Source organism: Dendrobates tinctorius, unplaced genomic scaffold, assembly GCF_039654945.1.
Source record: "Dendrobates tinctorius isolate UK_male_01 unplaced genomic scaffold, ASM3965494v1 ptg000028l, whole genome shotgun sequence".
Lineage (NCBI taxonomy): Eukaryota > Metazoa > Chordata > Amphibia > Anura > Dendrobatidae > Dendrobates > Dendrobates tinctorius.
Window position 1 is genome coordinate 52350657 of NW_027361696.1, and position 19310 is coordinate 52369966.

At 44.8% G+C, this 19310-nt stretch overlaps 1 protein-coding gene across 11 annotated transcripts in view; it reads left to right on the forward strand.

Moving 5' to 3' along the window:
* Positions 1-19300, forward strand: part of ARHGEF1 (Rho guanine nucleotide exchange factor 1) — a 98395-nt gene extending 79095 nt beyond the window's left edge. For all 11 annotated transcript variants that reach the window (XM_073570690.1, XM_073570691.1, XM_073570688.1 and 8 more), the window contains 10 exons: positions 489-564; positions 642-809; positions 1031-1118; positions 7679-7786; positions 11598-11659; positions 11905-12060; positions 13074-13268; positions 13485-13609; positions 13804-13883; positions 16300-19300. In XM_073570690.1, the coding sequence (XP_073426791.1) occupies positions 489-564; positions 642-809; positions 1031-1118; positions 7679-7786; positions 11598-11659; positions 11905-12060; positions 13074-13268; positions 13485-13609; positions 13804-13878 (1053 nt within the window). In that variant the 3' untranslated portion in view covers positions 13879-13883; positions 16300-19300. The remainder of the gene's footprint in view (positions 1-488; positions 565-641; positions 810-1030; positions 1119-7678; positions 7787-11597; positions 11660-11904; positions 12061-13073; positions 13269-13484; positions 13610-13803; positions 13884-16299) is intronic.
* The last annotated feature ends 10 nt before the right edge of the window (positions 19301-19310 follow it).

Sequence of the window (19310 nt, forward strand, 5' to 3'; positions counted from 1 at the left end):
TGTAAATATAAGCATTTTTGCAATTTACAGCTTCTTAAAATTTTCAGCTGTTCTTGACATATTAACACTTTTTTCTTTTTATTTTACAGCTCATTGCCTTGGAGACCGACCACTGCTACTCGACTGCAGAACACATGCAGTGCTTACAAGCTCTTTTCTGTTGAAGCCACAATCGCTGGAGTGTGCTGTTCCACCTTCAGTGCAGAGCTTACAAGATGAACATCAGTGGTGGTCGGTCTCCTAGGCAACGAACTGTAAGCAAATGAAAATGCTAATATCTCAAGAATGGCTGAAAAATGTTCAAAACAATAAATTGCAAAAGTGCTTATTTTTGCAACCACTAGCCGATAACGTCCATCTTCCGAAATGTGAAAACCCTTTTAAGTACAAGAATTAGGCTTTTTGAGCGATTCAGGAGGGTCCTTCAATGGAGACTTGCCCCAGTTAGGTTTGTTTGTCCCATGATACTCATTTACTTATCTTTCCAGAACATTGACATTACGAAGAAAAACCTAATTTATGAAGGAGCGCTCACGTGGAGAGTCAGCAAAGACAAGTCTGTCGGTGAGAGTCGTGTATACTCTTTGGTCTTGGGCCATGGTCTGGTCTTGGAGAAACATCTTATTTCTCTTGTTTTCCAGATGTTCATGTTCTTCTCTTGGACGACATCTTGATGCTGCTCCAAAAACAGGACGATCGTTTAGTTTTGAAGTGCCAAAGTCGGACAATCACCCCAGCTCCTGACGGGAAGCTAATGCTGAGTCCAATCGTTAAGCTTAACACTGCGATGGCCCGGGAGGTGGCTACCGGTAAGTACCTCCAACGTCACTCCAGACCCTCCAACTTCAAAACTGAATTGGTATCGCCCTACAACTATGTTCTTGTTTAATTTTCAGAATTCCTTTTCTTTAACCCCCTAAGTCCTGGCAGCAAGTGCTCATTTTTCCTGCAGCGCCTCCGCATGAGAAATAAAGCACTGCATGCTGACCATTAAAAATGAAAATCCCATTGAACATATCATTTCTTGCAGATAACAAGGCCTTCTTTGTCATATTCAAGTGGGAGGACAGAGCACAGATCTATGAGCTGGTGGCACCGACCACCTCTGAGAAAAAAACGTAAGTACAAGGAATACAGATGGACAGTATAGGGAATTTACAGCTGTACCAATACATATCCTTTAATAGGGAGTCTGGGTTGTGTGAGATCTGGGATAAAAAAAAAGGATGTTTTTGTATCCCAGAAACAGTGCCACTTTTGGTGGTGTCAGGTATTGCTCTTCAATCCCATTTACAATACAGGCAATACAAGGCACATGTCAGAGTCCTTTACACTTACTCTGTCGCCTAATTGGGGGACACAGAACCTTGGGTGTTATGCTGCTGTCCACTAGGAGGCGACACTATGCATAATCTGAAAAATATTAACTTTGGCTCCTCCTCTGCAGTATACACCCCTGGACGGCGTCAGCCTTCTCCAGTTTTTGCTTAGTGTTGCAAGGAGGCACACCTTTTTTCTTCCGTTTTTTTTTTTTTTTTTCCACGGAAATACAGATGAAGAAAAGTGGGTCTCCAGCGAGACTCCCGGCATGGCTCCCTCCTCGGTCCCCTATTAGGGGTACCCGGTTGAGGTCAAGGTGGTCTTTTCCCCATGTCGCTCCCTCCCCAGTCCCTCGGGTCCTGGTTCGAGGTCGAGACCCCCCTCCTTCCCCAACCCCTTTAAGGGGTCTGGGTTGAGGTTGAGGCGAGGATGAAGACCCCCTGATGGTGACACGCACCCTCCCTAATCCCCTGCAGGGGGTATTAGGTTGAGACGCCTCAGGTAGGGTCGTCAGGCAGCATTTCGCAGCTTCCAGGGACCCCAGGCTGGCTGAGGGATCCTGTTGGGGCCGGGGGAGGGTGCGGACTGGATGGCACAGCAGAGACAGGGTTTTTCTGCGTCCCTATCTCTGCAACAGCAGCGGCTCCATAGCGCTTCAGGGGCACCCCATACAAAAACCGCTACCCCCACCGCTATCCAGTCGACCATTCTGGGGGGGCCTGGTACAAATCCGCCCCCCCCCCGGACTACCGCGCCGCTCTGGAGCCCTCCTGGGCATCAGGCTTCTAATTTAGGCCGCGGCTTCGGCCTAGCTGAAGCCGCCGCCTTTTCCCCGCCCCCCGGCCCGCCCCCCGGATGACCAAAATGACACGCTGGAGTGTCATAGAAGGGGCGGATTGAGGCAGAAACGGCGCCTTTTTACACAGCCCAGCGCGCCCTTTTCAGCTCTCCGCCCCCTCCTCCCTCTCCTCAGAGCCCCGGTGGCCATTTTTTCTGGATGAGATCCAGGAGAGGAGCATCACAGCGGTCTCCGGGGGGCACAGAACTTGGATCTGTCGGCGCTGGACCTAGGGGCACACCGGTGGGGTAAGCTCACAGCTGGGTTCTCATTACTCAGCTGTGAATCTATACTTCCTATAAGGCTTTCTGTGGGTTCCCGCTGCGTAGCCACCCCTGTACGATCCCTTATAGCCAGCCTCTGTGCACTATGCCGGGCTCAAGGAAGAGAACCAGGCAGGAATGTTTCTATGCATTCTGCACAGCCTGCAAAGCCACGCTCCCTAGTGGCAGCACGTATCCGCACTGCCGGGACTGCATCCAGAACTCTGGGTCAGAACCCCAGGGAGTCCCTACTGACGCTTCAGTGTCACAGGCCACGCCGGAATGGGCAACTCAGATGTCTCAGTCTATGTCACAGTCCATAGACAACCTAACTGCTACATTACTGCAAGCTCTGCAGAGTCGGGCCCCGGCTATGGACGGTACACAGCAAACGGACAGCTTGTCTCAGGAACATGCTGCTTCCGACTCTCACGGACGTAAGCGGACCCACAGGTCTCGATCACCTAAGTCGCACTATAGCACAAGGTCGTCCCCCTCTAGGGAGAGACAGCGTCATTCCAGGTCTCCTGGGCAGTCCCCTGCCACAGACAGACAGTGCAATTTACCACAGGGATCCCCCACCACAGAAGACCCCCGCCCCAGGTCGCCCTCCAGGGATCACCTTGGCGAAGCACACGATTCGGAGGGCATCTGTGACTCCGACTCAGATAATGAAACGGTCAGGTCCGTGGTACCTTCTCCCCCTAGCAATACAGCGCTAGTTGAGGACATAATTTCTGCCATTCATCGGGTGCTAAAAATTCCAGAGTTGCCCCCGGAAGTCCCAGAACATAGGATTTGCTTCGAAAGTGTTCAAAAACCACCTAAGGTCTTCCCTAATCACGATGAGTTTGAGAAAATACTTACCAAACAGTTTGCGCAGCCTGACAAAAAATTCGCTAATCGCAAATATTTGGAAGCGAAGTACCCCTTCCCACAGAAAGACACCAAACAATGGACAGATCCACCTGAAGTGGACCCTCCGGTTTCTAGGCTAGCAGCGCAGACTTTACTCTCTCTGCCGGATAGCTCAACCCTCAGGGACGCAGCAGACCGGCAAGTAGAACGCATGGCTCGTTCTATTTTCGAAGCGGCAGGCGCCTCTCTGGGCCCTGCATTTGCTTCAGTTTGGGCATCCAAGGCCATCCTGGCTTGGGCCAAAAAACTACAGGAGGGTCTTCAGGCTTCAAATCCTGAACTCTAGGACCAAGCGGTCCAGATGGCAGTGGTAGCAGACTACATGATTCATGCAGCCCTGGATTCCGCCAGAGGTGTAGCGGGAATAGCATCAAACGCCATCACGATCCGACGCATCCTCTGGCTGCGAGAATGGAAAGCAGATGCGGCCTCAAAGAAGTCCCTCACGCGACTTCCGTATTTTACTGGAAGACTTTTCGGCGAAAAGTTGGATACCATGAAAGCCAATGCCACTGGGGGTAAGAGTACCTCTCTCCCTCAACTAAAACCGAAACGCACGTTTAAACGAAGAAACCAGACGCGATTCCGATCCTTTCGGAATTCCTCAGGCTGGTCCGTTTCGCGCCCAGTGCAAAACCGCAACCGTTCTCCACGCAGAGACATCCCACGGACTCAGCAGCGACCGGACAGGGCTTGGCAGTCGAAAGCAGGCCAAGCGAAACCCAAGGGAGGAAAACCTCAGAACTTCACTTCATCATGACTCGAGACCTCCGGAAGACACCCCACCAGTAGGCGGCCGACTTTTACTCTTTCAGCAAGTCTGGCTGCCTATTACAGAAGACAGGTGGGTCAGGGAAATAGTGTCTTCCGGATACAAGATAGAGTTCACTTCCGTTCCACCAAACCGGTTCTTCCTTTCTGTTCCTCCAACACCACCAGAAAAGGCTCGTGTTTTCCACCAAGCGGTTTCCTCTCTCCTTCAATCAGGAGTTGTGGTGCCGGTTCCCGCGAACGAGAGATTCCGAGGATTCTACTCAAATTTGTTCGTAGTCCCCAAGAAAGGAGGCGGCGTCCGACCCATACTGGACCTAAAACAGCTCAACAATTACGTACGGGTCCGTCATTTCCGCATGGAGTCCCTCTGGTCCATCATTGCATCCATGGAGCAGGGAGAATACCTCGCCTCCATAGACATACAGGATGCGTATCTCCACATACCAATTGCTCCCGCCCACCAAAGGTTTCTCAGGTTCGCGGTCAACCAAAACCACTACCAGTTTGTCGCCCTTCCGTTCGGACTCGCCACGGCTCCAAGAACGTTCACCAAAGTCATGGCGGCCACCATGGACGTCCTGCACTCAAGAGGCATCCTAGTCGTCCCGTACCTGGACGACCTCCTCGTCAAGTCTCCCACTTTCAAAGACTGCGAGGTCAGTGTCTCAATCACTCTAGACACTCTGAGTCGCCTGGGATGGCTAGTCAACCTACAGAAATCGTCGACCATCCCAACTCGGACTCTAACATTCCTGGGAATGGTATTCGACACCGCCAGGGGCCTGGTGCTCCTTCCCAAGGACAAGACACTGGCCATCCATCTGGGAGTTCGCACACTCCTTCGCAGTCCTCCTCGATCTCTCCGGTTTGCCATGAGAGTCCTCGGCCGGATGGCAGCAGCAATAGAGGCAGTGCCATTTGCCCAGTTTCTCCTCAGGGTCCTTCAACTAGCCATGCTCAGATCTTGGGACAGGAACCCCTTCTCCCTCGACAGGGAGTTCACGTTGACGTCATCAACCAGGAGGTCCCTGCATTGGTGGCTCAAACCAACCTCGCTTACACGAGGGAAGCCATTCCTCTCAGGACAATGGAAGATCCTGACTACCGATGCAAGCCTGACAGGCTGGGGGGCGGTGCACCTACATCACAGGGCAAGTGGTCACCGAGGGAAGTGACATTGCCCATCAATGTTCTGGAAATCAGGGCCATTCTCTTGGCACTGAGAGCCTTTCATCACTTGCTTGCAGCCTCGCACATACGGATACAGTTGGACAATGCCACGGCTGTGGCATACGTGAACCACCAAGGCGGGACCCGCAGCGCCCCGGCGATGAGAGAAGTGGCTCATATCCTCCGCTGGGCGGAGGACACAAGGTCGGTACTTTCTGCGGTACACATTCCGGGTGTAGAAAACTGGGAAGCCGACTTCCTCAGCAGGCAAGGAATGGACTCTGGGGAGTGGTCTCTCCATCCCGAGATTTTTTCCAGATCTGTCAATGCTGGGGGACCCCGGATGTGGACCTAATGGCATCCCATCTCAATACCAAGGTTCCCAATTTCATGGCCAGGACACACGACCCGCGGTCGCTCGGAGCGGATGCCCTGGTCCCAGTTCTGACTCCTGTACATTTTTCCACCCCTCCCCCTAATCGCCAGGGTCGTGAGGAAGATCAAGCAAGAGGGAGTTCCGACCATCCTCATCGCGCCAGACTGGCCCAGACGTACTTGGTACGCCGACATCGTCCAACTTACGGCAGACGCCCCCTGGCGTCTACCCGACCGTCACGACCTTCTGTCTCAAGGTCCGTTCTTCCACCAGAATTCAGGGGCTCTCAATTTGACGGCATGGCCCTTGAAACCTGGATTCTAACCCAGGCAGGTTTTTCACCGGCAGTCATTGCAACTATGATCAGGGCAAGGAAGCCTGCCTCCGCCAAGCTATATTATCGTACCTGGAGAGCTTTCTTTTCTTGGTGCGAATCTCATGGACAAGTCCCACTCCCTTATTCCCTCCCGAAGGTACTAGGTTTTCTTCAATCGGGCCTAGATGCCAAGCTATCCTTAAGTTCGCTTAAGAGTCAGGTGTCGGCGCTTTCAGTCCTTTTTCAAAAGCGCATTGCTATTAAACCGCAAGTAAGGACTTTCATCCAGGGAGTTTCCCGATTGGTTCCTCCCTACAAACGTCCGCTGGATACGTGGGACCTCAATCTGGTCCTGACAGCATTGCAAGCTCCACCCTTCGAACCTCTTAGAGGAGTTCCACTCTCCATTCTGTCTCAGAAAGTGGTTTTTCTAGTGGCGATCACCTCGTTACGCAGAGTGTCGGAATTGTCAGCACTTTCCTGCAGACGGCCTTTCCTAGCCTTTCACCAGGACAAGGTGGTTCTCCGCACGGTACCATCCTTCCTTCCGAAGGTTGTGTCCAACTTTCACCTTAATGAAGAGATTTCACTGCCTTCCCTTTGCCCGGTTCCGGTTCATAGAGTGGAGAAGGCTCTGAATACGCTTGACCTCGTCAGAGCATTGCGAATTTACGTGTCCAGGACTGCACCTTTCCGGAAATCTGATTCCCTCTTCATTCTTCCGGAAGGTAGTCGCAAGGGGTTGCCGGCTTCCAAGGCTACCCTTGCCAGGTGGATCAGGTCCACCATACATGAGGCCTACCGACTTAACAGTTCCCCTCTTCCGGCCGGTATCACGGCACACTCTACACGGGCAGTAGGGGCCTCCTGGGCCATTCGGCATCAGGCTTCGGCACAACAAGTGTGCAAGGCGGCCACTTGGACTAGCCTACACACGTTTACGAAACACTACAGTGTTCATACCCAGTCCTCAGCGGATGCGAGCCTGGGTAGACTGGTTCTGCAGGCGGCAGTACCCCAAGTCTAGGGGACTGTCAGCACAATATTCATCCACTGCTTCCCACCCAGGGACTGCTTTGGGACGTCCCAAGGTTCTGTGTCCCCCAATTAGGCGACAGAGTAAAGGAGATTTTTGTGTACTCACCGTAAAATCTCTTTCTCTTAGCCTTTAATTGGGGGACACAGCTCCCACCCTGTTGCCCTTATGGGCCGTTGTTTCCTGTTGAGTTCTCATATTGTTCTTTGAGCTCGTACATAGTAGCCTTCTTACAGGCATGGTTATGTTATTTGGTTACGTTCCTCCTTATGCTTTGGCACAAAACTGGAGAAGGCTGACGCCGTCCAGGGGTGTATACTGCAGAGGAGGAGCCAAAGTTAATCTTTTTCAGATTATGCATAGTGTCGCCTCCTAGTGGACAGCAGCATAACACCCAAGGTTCTGTGTCCCCCAATTAAAGGCTAAGAGAAAGAGATTTTACGGTGAGTACACAAAAATCTCCTTTTCGCTTGTGAATCTTTTGGGGTCATTAGCCATAAAGTTGCATAAGGAACTATGGAAAAATGCTCCATTCTAACAGAAGAGAGAGATGAGCCTGCGGGTGGTGCTCTGTATGTAGGTTGTCGATGCAGTCATTCACCATTGTTGCATTCCCGCACTCATCACGCACCTTTCCTATAATAACAATGTTTTGTCCTTTTTAAAGATGGTTTTCCATCATCAGTCAAAATACTGGACGTCTGGAATCATCTGCATCGCACAAACCGAGACCATCATTCACTAGCCCAGCCATGCTTCCACAGAGCCCAACCTAGTGAGTAGATGGCATAGTCGTGACAGCTATCCGTATGCTGCCAATTAACTGTTTGTAGTATATACAGCCGTCTGCACTCTGCATTATATTTATATACAGCAACCTGCACTCTGCATTATATGTATATGCAGCCGCCTGCACTCTGCAATATATATATATATATATATATATATATATATATATATACACAGTATGCAGAATTATTAGGCAATTTGTATTTGAGAGGATTCTTTTTATTATTGAACAACAACTATGTTCTCAATCGACCCAAAAGACTCATAGATATCAAAGTTTAATATTTTTGGAAGTTGGAATGGTTTTTTTTTAGATTTGGCTATCTTAGGAGGATATCTGTTTGTGCAGGTAACTATTACAGTGCAGAACTATTAGGCAACTTAATAAAAACCAAATATATACCCATCTCACTTGTTTATTTTCACCAGGTAAACCAATAGAGCAACACAAAATTTAGAAATAAACATTTCTGACATTCAAAAACAAAACAAAAAAAATCAGTGACCAATATAGCCACCTTTCTTTACGATGACACTCAAAAGCCTTCCATCCATAGATTCTGTCAGTTGCTTGAACTGTTTACGATCAACATTGCGTGTCGCAGCCACCACAGCCTCCCAGACACTGTTCGGAGAGGTGTACTGTTTTTCCTCCCTGTAGATCTCACATTTTATGAGGGACCCCAGGCTCTCCCTGGGGTTCAGATCAGGTGAACAAGGGGGCCATGTCATTATTTTTTCTTCTTTTAGACCTTTACTGGGCAACCACGCTGTGGAGTATTTGGATGCATGTGATGGAGCATTGTCCTGCATGAAACTCATGTTTTTCTTGAACGATACCGACTTCTTCCTGTACCATTGCTTGAAGAAAGTGTCTTCCAGAAACTGGCTGTAGGTCTGGGAGTTGAGCTTCACTCCATCCTCAACCCGAAAAGGTCCCACAAGTTCATCTTTGATGATACCAGCCCATACCAGTACCCCACCTCCACCTTGCTGGCGCCTGAGTCGGAGTGGAGCTCCCTGCCCTTTACTGATCCAGCCTCGGGCCCATCCATCTGCCCAATCAAGAGTCGCTCTCATTTCATCAGTCCATAAAGCCTTAGAAAAATCAGTCTTAAGATATTTCTTGGTCCAGTCTTGAGGTTTTATCTTATGTTTCTTGTTGAAAGGTGGTCATTTTTCAGCCTTCCTTACCTTGGCCATGTCCCTGAGTATGGCACATCTTGAGCTTTTTGATACTCCAGTAAAGTTGCAGCTCTGAAATATGGCAAAACTGGTGGCAAATGGCATCTTGGCAGCTTGACACTTGATTTTCCTCAATTCATGGGCAGTTATTTTGCACCTTTTCTTATCAACACGCTTCTTGCAATCCTGTTGGATATTTGCCATGAAACGCTTGATTGTTCGGTGATCACGCTTCAAAAGTTTGGCAATTTCAAGACTGCTGCATCCCTCTGCAAGACATCTCACAATTTTTGACTTTTCAGAGTCCGTCAAATCTTTCTTCTGACCCATTTTGCCAAAGGAAAGGAAGTTGCCTAATAATTAAGCACACCTTATATAGGGTGTTGATGTCATTAGACCACACCCCTCCTCATTACAGAGATGCAAATCACCTGATTTACATAATTGACAGTTGGCTTTCAAACCTACACAGCTTGCAGTAGGACAACATGTATAAAAAGGATGTGATCAAAATACTAATTTGCCTAGTAATTCTGCACCCAGTGTATAAACAGCAGCCTGCACTCTGCATTATATGTATGCACAGCAGCTTGCACTCTGCATTATATGTATATATAGCAGTCTGCACTCTGCATTATATGTATATACAGCAGTCTGCACTCTGCATTATATATATATATATACAACAGCCTGCACTCTGCGTTATATGTATAAACAACAGCCTGCACTCTGCATTATATGTATATACAGCAGTCTGCACTCTGCATTATATGTATATACAGCAGTCTGCACTCTGCGCATTATATGTATACACAACAGCGTGCACTCTGCATTATATCTATATACAGCAGCATGCACTCTGTATCATATGTATATTCAGCAGCCTGCAATTTGCGTTATATGTACATACAGCAGCCTGCACTCTGGTCAAAATTGTTGCTACCCCTTGTTTAATGACAGAAAAACCCACAATGGTCACAGAAATAACTTGAATTTAACAAAACTAATAATAAATCAAAAATCAATGAAAATGAAGAAATGAAAGTCAGACATTGCTTTTCAGCCATGCTTCCACAGAATTTAAAAAAAAAAAACTCATGAAATAGGCCTGGACAGAAATGATGGTACCCCTGAAAATAATGTGACAAAAGGGACATGTCAAATTGTGGTGTGTCCATTAATTAGCATCACAGGTGTCTACAAATTTGGAATTAGAGAGTCGGCCTGTATAGAGGGCTACAGATACTCAATGTGCTGGTTGGTGACATGGTGTGTATCACACTCAACATGGACCAGAGGAAGCGAAGGAAAGAGTTGTCTCAGGAGATTAGAAAGAAAATTATAGACAACTGTATTAAAGTTAAAAGTTCTAAGACCATCTCCAAGCAGCTTGATGTTCCTGTGACTACAGTTGCACATATTATTCAGAAATTTAAGCTCCATGGGACTGTAGCCAACCTCCCTGGACTTGGCCACAGGAGGAAAATTGATGACAAATCAAAGAGACGGATAATACGAATGGTAACAAAAGAGCCCAGAAAACCTTCTAAACAGATTATAGGTGAACTTCAAGCTCAAGGAGCATCAGCGTCAGATCGCACCATCCGTCGTTGTATGAGCCAAAGTAGACATCGTAGACTTCATGGGAGACAACTAAGGAGGACACGATTGTTGAAAAAAATCATAAAAAAGCCAGACTGGAATTTATCAAACTACATGATGACAAGCCACAAAGCTTTAGGGAGAATGTCCTATGGACAGATGAGACAAAAATGGAACTTTTTGGCAGTGCACATCAGCTCTATGTTCACAGACGGAAAAATGAAGCATATCAAGAAAAGAACCCTGTCCCTACTGTGAAACATGGAGGAGGCTCTGTTATGTTCTGGGGCTGCTTTGCTGCATATGGCACAGGGCGTCTAGAATCTGTGCAGGGTACAATGAAATCTCAAGACTATCAAGGGATTTTAGAGAGAAATGTGCTGCCCAGTGTCAGAAAGCTTGGTCTCAATCGCATGTCATGGGTCTTGCAACAGGGTAATGACCCAAAACACCCAAGAATGGCTAAGAAAAAAACATTGGACTATTCTGAAGTGGTCTTCTATGAGGCCTGACCTAAATCCTAATGAGCATCTTTAGAAAGAGCTGAAACATGCCGTCTGGAAAAGGCAACCTTCAAACACGAGACAACTTGAGCGGTTTGCTCTTGAGCAGTGGGCAAAATACCTGTCGAGAGGTGCAGAAGTCTCATTGACAGTTACAGGAATCGCTTTATTGCAGTGATTGCCGTAAAAGGTTGTGCAACAAAATATTAGTTTACGGGTACGTACCATCATTTCTGTCCAGGCCTATCTCAGGAGTTATATTTTTTTAAAAATTCTGTGGAAGCAGAAAAGCAATGTCTGACTTTCATTTGTTTGTTTTCATTTTTTATTTATTATTACTTTTGTCAGATCCAAGTTATTTCTGTGACCATTGTGGGTTTTTCTGTCATTAAATAAGGGATACCAACAATTTTGACCACATGTGTATATACAGCAGTCTGCACTCTACATTATATGTACATACAGCAGCCTGCACTCTTCATTATTGTTTTTTATATGTAATTATAGCGATCAATTCCTGGCAAATTCGGAAAACGGCAGTTCCATGAAAGAGTCTGCAACGAAGGACGGTAAGCAGTCCTGACCCGACACCTACCTGACCGTTCCTACATGACACCTTCAGGAGCGATGTGTGCGCTCTGCTTATTCTAGCCCCCATATCTTTCTGTGCTGGACTTGGGTCCTGACATCCCCTGGGCCGTATGACAGTGGCTCATGCACGATGCTGCAGATGATCCTTATGTACTAACGTTTGAGAACCTGTCATCTTGCCGTCTCCAGATTTCACATTCTTGACTTACCTTTGTATGTGCAGAAAAGGAGGAATCTCTTGAAGACGTGGGCTTAGGGAACGAAGAGAATTCTGGAGACCACTCTGCAGAACATCTTCTTGACCACGGGTTTCAGGCCTACAAGCTGAACCCGTTCACGAGCACAGGAGGAAACGTCGCAAGTGAGGCACTAGAAGAAGGTTAGAAGGAAACATAACCGGATCCTGAGATTTTAGAATCCAGAGCTGCATTCACGGGTTTTTCAAGCGGTCATAAGAGATGGGTGGGAATGACCGCTCACATATCCCAACCCCAGGGTCGTGGTTTGGCAGACAAAGAGTAGGCCGAGTCTCTCATTCAGTGTCTGTGGCTGGAGGTGTGGAGAACCTCCAGGGTGTGTTGCTAATGTCACTGACCTGAGCGGTCGGACCCGCAGGCCAGGGCTATATGGACTGTTTATTTTCTGTTTGTTTTCACTAAGGCCGTTAGTTTGCTTTGCTATCCAGAGTAGTTTATGCAATTTCGATAAACTTGCTTTGACATTTTTGCCAATTCCGCTTCCTGTGCCTACCTCAACCGCAGCCGAGTACAGATCTCTACAATATGTACACAGTGACTCCACCAGCAGAAGAGTGAGTGCAGCTCTGGAGTATAATACAGGATGTAACTCAGGATCAGTAATGTGATGTATGTACACAGTGACTCCACCAGCAGAATAGTGAGTGCAGCTCTGGAGTATAATACAGGATGTAACTCAGGATCAGTAATGTATTTACACAGTGACTGCACCAGCAGAATACGAAGTGCTGCTCCAGAGTATAATACAGGATTTAACTCAGGATCAGTACAGGATCAGTAATGTGATGTATGTACACAGTGACTGCACCAGCAGAATAGTGAGTGCAGCTCTGGAGTATAATACAGGATGTAACTCAGGATCAGTAATGTATGTACACAGTGACAATACCAGTAAACTAGTGAGTACAGCTCTGGAGTATAACACAGGATGTAACTTAGGATCAGTAATGTATGTACACAGTGACTGCACCAGCAGAATAGTGAGTACAGCTCTGGAGTATAATACAGGATGTAACTCAGGATCAGTAATGTCATGTATGTTCACAATGTCTGCACCAGCAGAATAGTGAGTGCAGTTCTGGAGTATAATCAATTAGTAATTCAGGATTTGAGATATTCTTCCTTCTTTTCTCAGTGTTGGTGTTGAAGAGGTTACTTGTACGTAATATTCGTTTAAGCCTGGACGTCGAGTCTCTCGCAAACCTCGACAGCTGGTCTGATAACCTCCAGGATGAGGCTGGAGCGCCCCCACCCGCACAAGATGAGAAGGCCGCTAATGGTGATCAGGAAGATGCTGCAGCAGAATCTGACCGAGAGACTAAAGAGCAGGGTAATAATGGGGAGGCTATCGCTTGCCAGGGTTTCAACCAATGCATTACCATCATAAAACTATTACTATGGGATTATTGGGGGCCTTCACCCGCAGATACATTTTTGGGACCAGTTTATAAGTAGATGTTGTGATGTAGTCAGTGCAATTACCACTGTGCACTTTGGTCACTTATATGTCTGCAGCCTAATCCTGACCAATGCCTGCTTCCTACAGGTCATGATTTAGGTGTAAGAGATGTTGGGGAGTCTCTAAGTGCTCCGATCATATTGTCGCAAGAGCAATCGGAGGAGGTGAGAAGACGGATCCTTCTACTGGAGGAGCGGGTCCAGCAGCTCAAGGTAAGTGTGTGAGACAAGATGATGCCATAGTATCTCACCTGCCTTCCCCAAATGCTCATGTATGTTTGGTTTGGCCGAGCATGCATGTACATTCATTGGGCAGAAGTGTGTATTGTAACTTGATTCTTGTTTTCTGGATTACTTGTGCTGGAGTTTCTTATTTTTTGTTTATTTTTGGTCTGCTCGTTCCTTAGATGATAGAGGAAGATTATATCCACCTACAGAGGACTGTTGCCACATTTACTGTAAGCCACGGAAGTTTCACATGAAAAAGGTAAACCTAGTGCTGAACTGAAATCTGTGTAATGTTTAATTTGTCCTGTGGGGTCGCTACTGGCCTTTTTTAATGCTGTTATAGTGTCTGCCATTACTACCTCTTGTGGTCGGGTATTCCACAGTCTGGCTGCTCTAACTGTAAAGAACCGTTTCATATTTAGCTTTCGACTAGTATTAAAAGTTCCCTTTACCCTCAAAATTATTTTTATGTATTGGACATATCTTTTTTTCAGGAGGGAAAAAAGGGATTAAGACTGGAGGGGTCTCTTTTTTTTTTATTTTTTTTTTTAACTATTTTTTCACACACTATGCCCTCCTCCATAAGTTCTTTAAAGACTTTTCTTAGTGCAGGCAGAAATTGTAACATGATAAATTTTTTTGTTATTGATGATTTTCCTTTTTACTGGGGCTGATATATTAGCCCGAGTTACAGGAGAAATTCAGCCAATTGCCAGCAGCTCTTCCCTCTTTACATTCAGCAAACGCATAATCACTGGGTTCGGTGAGGGAAGCACTGACAGCGCTTCCAATACTGTGTATCCAATGCTTGTTTAATCCTTTGTATACAGCGATGATGAGTTATGGTAATAAAACCTCTCTGCTTTCTCTATGGCTAGTTTGTTTGTGGCTGCTTGCCAGTTCCCAACTTTTCAAACGACAGTGCAGAGTAAAGTGTGGACTTACAGACTTTGCTGTGTGAAAGTCACGGAGTTACAGAAAGTAGTAGGTTGGCACAGTAGGAAGGGAGTGTGACTGCAAGATCTGAAAGTGTAATCAAGGGGACACTTAGGTCTGCATCCATGTCAGAGAAAATATAATAATAATAATATAAGTCCTTGTGAAGGGGGCACTCTCCCCCTCTTTCCTTCTTTCTCAAACAGATTACCAGTGAGGAAGCAATTAGCTGACAGTCTGAGTCTCTTGAATGGACTATACAATATACATAAGGAAGTAAGGAATTACATATTGTTGTGAAGTGAACCATCCTAATTAACATGCGGCAGTCCCTTTTTAAAATTAAAAACCCCTGAATTGTCAGGGAGGATGTTTTTTGTGAGTAAGACAGAGGTATATAGATTGGACAAATGGTTAAGACAGGAAGGGGTCTTCTCAGAGGGTTGGAACAAAGGTACCTATGTTTACACATAGACGTGGAGAGCCTTTTGTTTACATTCTGACTTTAAATGACACCTGGGTTCCCGCAGAGGAAATGTTATACATTTACAATAGACGACTGTCTCTGAAAGAAAATTTGAATATTGGAGCTGTTTGTGTAGATCCGATGGGACATACATTTTCACGTTCAGGGCTAATCAGGGATGAAGATGCATGTTTTTTAATAACTTTGACACCTGCTTTAAAGCCCAAACCCATAGTGGCCACATAACCGACAACAGCCATGTCCTGTTTCGTCTCTGGGTGTCGATATAATCCCGATTTAAAAAATTATGGCAGCAATCTTGACTTTCTGTGATCATGAGGAGTGAAGTTATCGCATAAGTTGGAAATTTCATAAAATCCTGTCCTAGCCCATGTGATGTCCTCATTGAAGGGGGTGTGGGGGTATAACTCGGATACTGATAAAAAGTCAAGACACATTATGGTCTGTGTTCAATTCTGAGGAAGATGCATACCAGTGTAGGCTTGATCCTGTAACCAGACTTTTCAATCGGTTTGTTTCCATCCACTTAGCTGAATCATCTCTGTGATAGGTGTAGTAAGTCTTTTGTTAATCCCATTTATTTTCTGTAATTGTATATGCCGTATTGTTTTGTCCCCTTTGCAAAATCTTTTGTACATTTTTCATAAACACTTGCCTATGGTTTTTATTAAATATAAAATTGCATAGTTCTGTTCCTTTTGTTCTTTAAACTGCGCCCTTAAACCGTAGGCTACCAGAACCAGTCCTCTAGTCAGCCTGTATAAATGACCAGTGGTGACAGTGAGCAGTCTGGGGTTATCGCCATGGAGTTTTCAGTTACATATATATATATATATATATATATATATATATATATATATATATATATATATATATATATATATATATATTGTATGTATGTATGTATGTATATATATGTATGTATATATATATATATTATATTCCATGTGTTGGAATTAGAGGTGAATATAGTATACGCTCACTGATAGTTGCCCGATAACCAACCTAATAGTGGAAACAGCCTGTGGCCTCCTCTGTTGATCGTTGGTCAATCGCGGAATTGTCCTGACGATAGGGGGCAGCAAAGAGCTGTTCGCTCCAAAGATAACAGCGGGTGCATCTGATATATGACTCCCCTGGCTGTGATCTTTGAAAATCCACATACCTGTAAAAAAACCTCCCTCTTATTTTTAACTGTCTTCTACATTGGGGTGGGGTCCAATATCTCACATGTGTTATGTTCATTCCTCAGGTCATATTTTCCATGACAGAACCCTCTCGTGGTTAACCGTGCGACAAGCCCTGCCAAGATTGATGGTGACACAACCTCCATGGTGCTTCTGCCAGGATAAGGATGATTATCAGGGTGGGAGTTATGGAACTTTATGGACTGCTAGTCATAGGACATGGGTGGGAGGCCCCTTGTTATTAAAGGGTGACTCAGTTTTAACCCTTTTGGACAACACATACGTGCCTTAACGCTTTTATATATTTTTTCAGGGACTGTCGGAGGGCGATTGAAATATATAATGGGTGGTTTTTTTTATAAATATATATCAGATATAGAAATTCTTATCACAGCTGTACAGTAAAACTTATCTGATCTGCTTACTAGAAAGTCAGTTGTTTTTTTGGGGGTGGGATTATGGTATTTTTTCCCACATGAATAAAGTTTATATAAAATAATTTAAAAAAAAAATAAGTAAAAAAAAAAAAAACCCCAAAACTCCAATTTTTTGGGAAGTATGACGGCTTTTGTTGTAGCATGGATGCCTGGAAATGAATGGTGGGGAAAGGAAGTTTGGAGGGATTTAGGATACAAGGAGTTATGAGATGAATTAGGTAGATGATATGTGGTACTACTAGCGAGATTTGGCCAGGATTAGACGCAGATGGGGATACCAGCCAGTGGTTCTCCTAGAAATATACAACTGGAAGTTGCCATTTTGTACCATTTGGGAAGCCACTGGTTGTAAATGGATCATTGATATGGCAGATCAGGAGATTAAAATGGATAGTTGCCCTCATTATACCCGGTTGTGCATGGTTTACGGATCGCCTAAAGTCTCCTCCTAGTCTTAGCCATAAATATTGTTGGTGCACCAGGAACTAGAGGAACCCTTCTAATCCTGAGCAGGATCATGACCGTGATAGTGTTAAGGGAAAAGTGATAAATGTACGTGAGATAAACAGATGGTCTAAATATGTGTTCTCTCAATTATCATGGTATGAAACTAAAGAGAACCCATCCCTATGTTATTGCTGCTGTTCTCCCGAATCTAGCGTTCTTTTTCTTCTGTTCCTTCGCCTCTCTGTTCTTGCGATATGATCCCCCATTTTCCTTGCATATGAATCTGGTCTTGTTAGCCAAGTGGGCGTAGCCTCAAAACTGGTTTAAGAGAGACTTGTTGAGGTCTACACCCAGTTGGCCAACTAGGCTTGATTTATATACAGGTGAGAGAGGGTCATATTTCCAGAATTGGGAAGACAGGAGAAAATTCAGGAGACTATTTACGCCAAGTAGAAAAGTTACATCTATATGACAAGGGACAGGTCCTCTTTAAGGAAAGGTCCTCATTATAATCCAGGCAGCAGCTCTATATGAATAGGAATTGTTTATAAATTACTTGCACCTTCTGCTATATTCATATCAGTGCTTGGGGTGGAAGCAGAACTATAAAAGAGGTGTCATAAAAGGGTTATTTCCATCTTTATAGATTGATATTGTCAGATAGAGCTGGGAAAACAAAGCACTTTTGCAATTGACTGCTTATTAAAATTTGCAACCATTTTTGAGCTGTTAATATTTTTTCTTTTTGTTTAGCTAGTTGCCTAGGAGACCGACCACCACTGCTGTCTAAGTTCTAAGCACTGCGGTGAAGTAGGCCGGGATAGGGAGGTAAAAGTGGACTCCAACTATCCTGGCCAGCTTTAAAATAGTGCTTGCAAGCTTAATGGAAAAGAACTTGTAAGCATTGAGCAGGTTCTGCTGTCTAGCAGCTGTGGTCGGTTTCCAAGGCAACAAGCTGTAAACAAAAGAAAAAAGGTAATAGCTCACAAACGGCTGAAATTTTTAGCAGTAAATTGCAAAATTGCCTGTATTGACAAGTACTATTCAACAATGCTCATTTAGAAAACAAACCTTTAAGGAAGTTCTCTTGCTAACCAAAAAAAATCCGATTATTAGGAGATGATGAGATAAAGAATGACTTTTAGGTGACATTTTATCTCTGGGACAATTCCAGCACTGAGCTAAACATCGTAGTTATTTAGGCCATGCTGGTTTTTAGGGATATTCAGCCCACCAATTATAGGCTCTTCAATAAGTCAACATCCCTAGCTACCAATTAAAGCTCAGGAAAATTTAGTGAGCGTAAAAGAAGCTTAGATGTTCTGAAACAAGACATTTTTTTTTATATCATTTAGGTAGGGTTGTTGTTACCTTGACCATCATGCAACCTCAATAAAAAGGTTATGCTATATTAAAATGTGGTCAAAATTCTCGAGATCGCCAAAGCTGTTGAGCTACAAAATGTCTACCTCTGCTGCAGAGGACCTTTAAAAGGGACCTGTCATCAGTCAAAAAGTGGCGAATTTTTTTTGCTGTTATTCAGGCTGCTTCCTTGAGTGTTCCATTTTTTGTTTTACTAAAATATGTCATACAGTTCCAGAGATATGAGCCTTTTTATTCAGCAATATTTGGGGTGTGGCAGTGAGTAATTATGCAAATAGTCCTAAAGTCACGCCCAAGAGGATCATGTGAGCCACACCCCTCATAGTAAAGATCATAAATATCTCTAGAACCGTTTGACGGATTTTAAAAAAAGAAAAAACTGAATAATCAGTGGATCAATGGGAATTAAATAATAGCAAAGAACTGGACAACTTTGACCTGATGACAGATCCTTTTTAAAAACTAAAGAAATACTTTGTATAGAGATGTGTAAAGGGCAAGTATTATAAATATATATACATATGTTTTTATGTTTTATTCCAATGTGGCTTGATTATTCCGTTTGGGTATTTAAACATCATTCCTATATATATTTATATATATATATTTTGTTGAGCTTTGGAATTTTTGTATTATTTTGGTCGGTCTGTGAAATTAACGCTCTTCTTTTTCGAGATGGAAAACAAAACCCCATAGGATATTTTCTCGATCTATATAAATGCCAAAGAACTTTTTTTTTCTTCGAAAAATTGTAGTTTTCCAAAATGTCACCAAAAAATAAAGTTTTTTTTTTCTTTGACCGTGTGTGT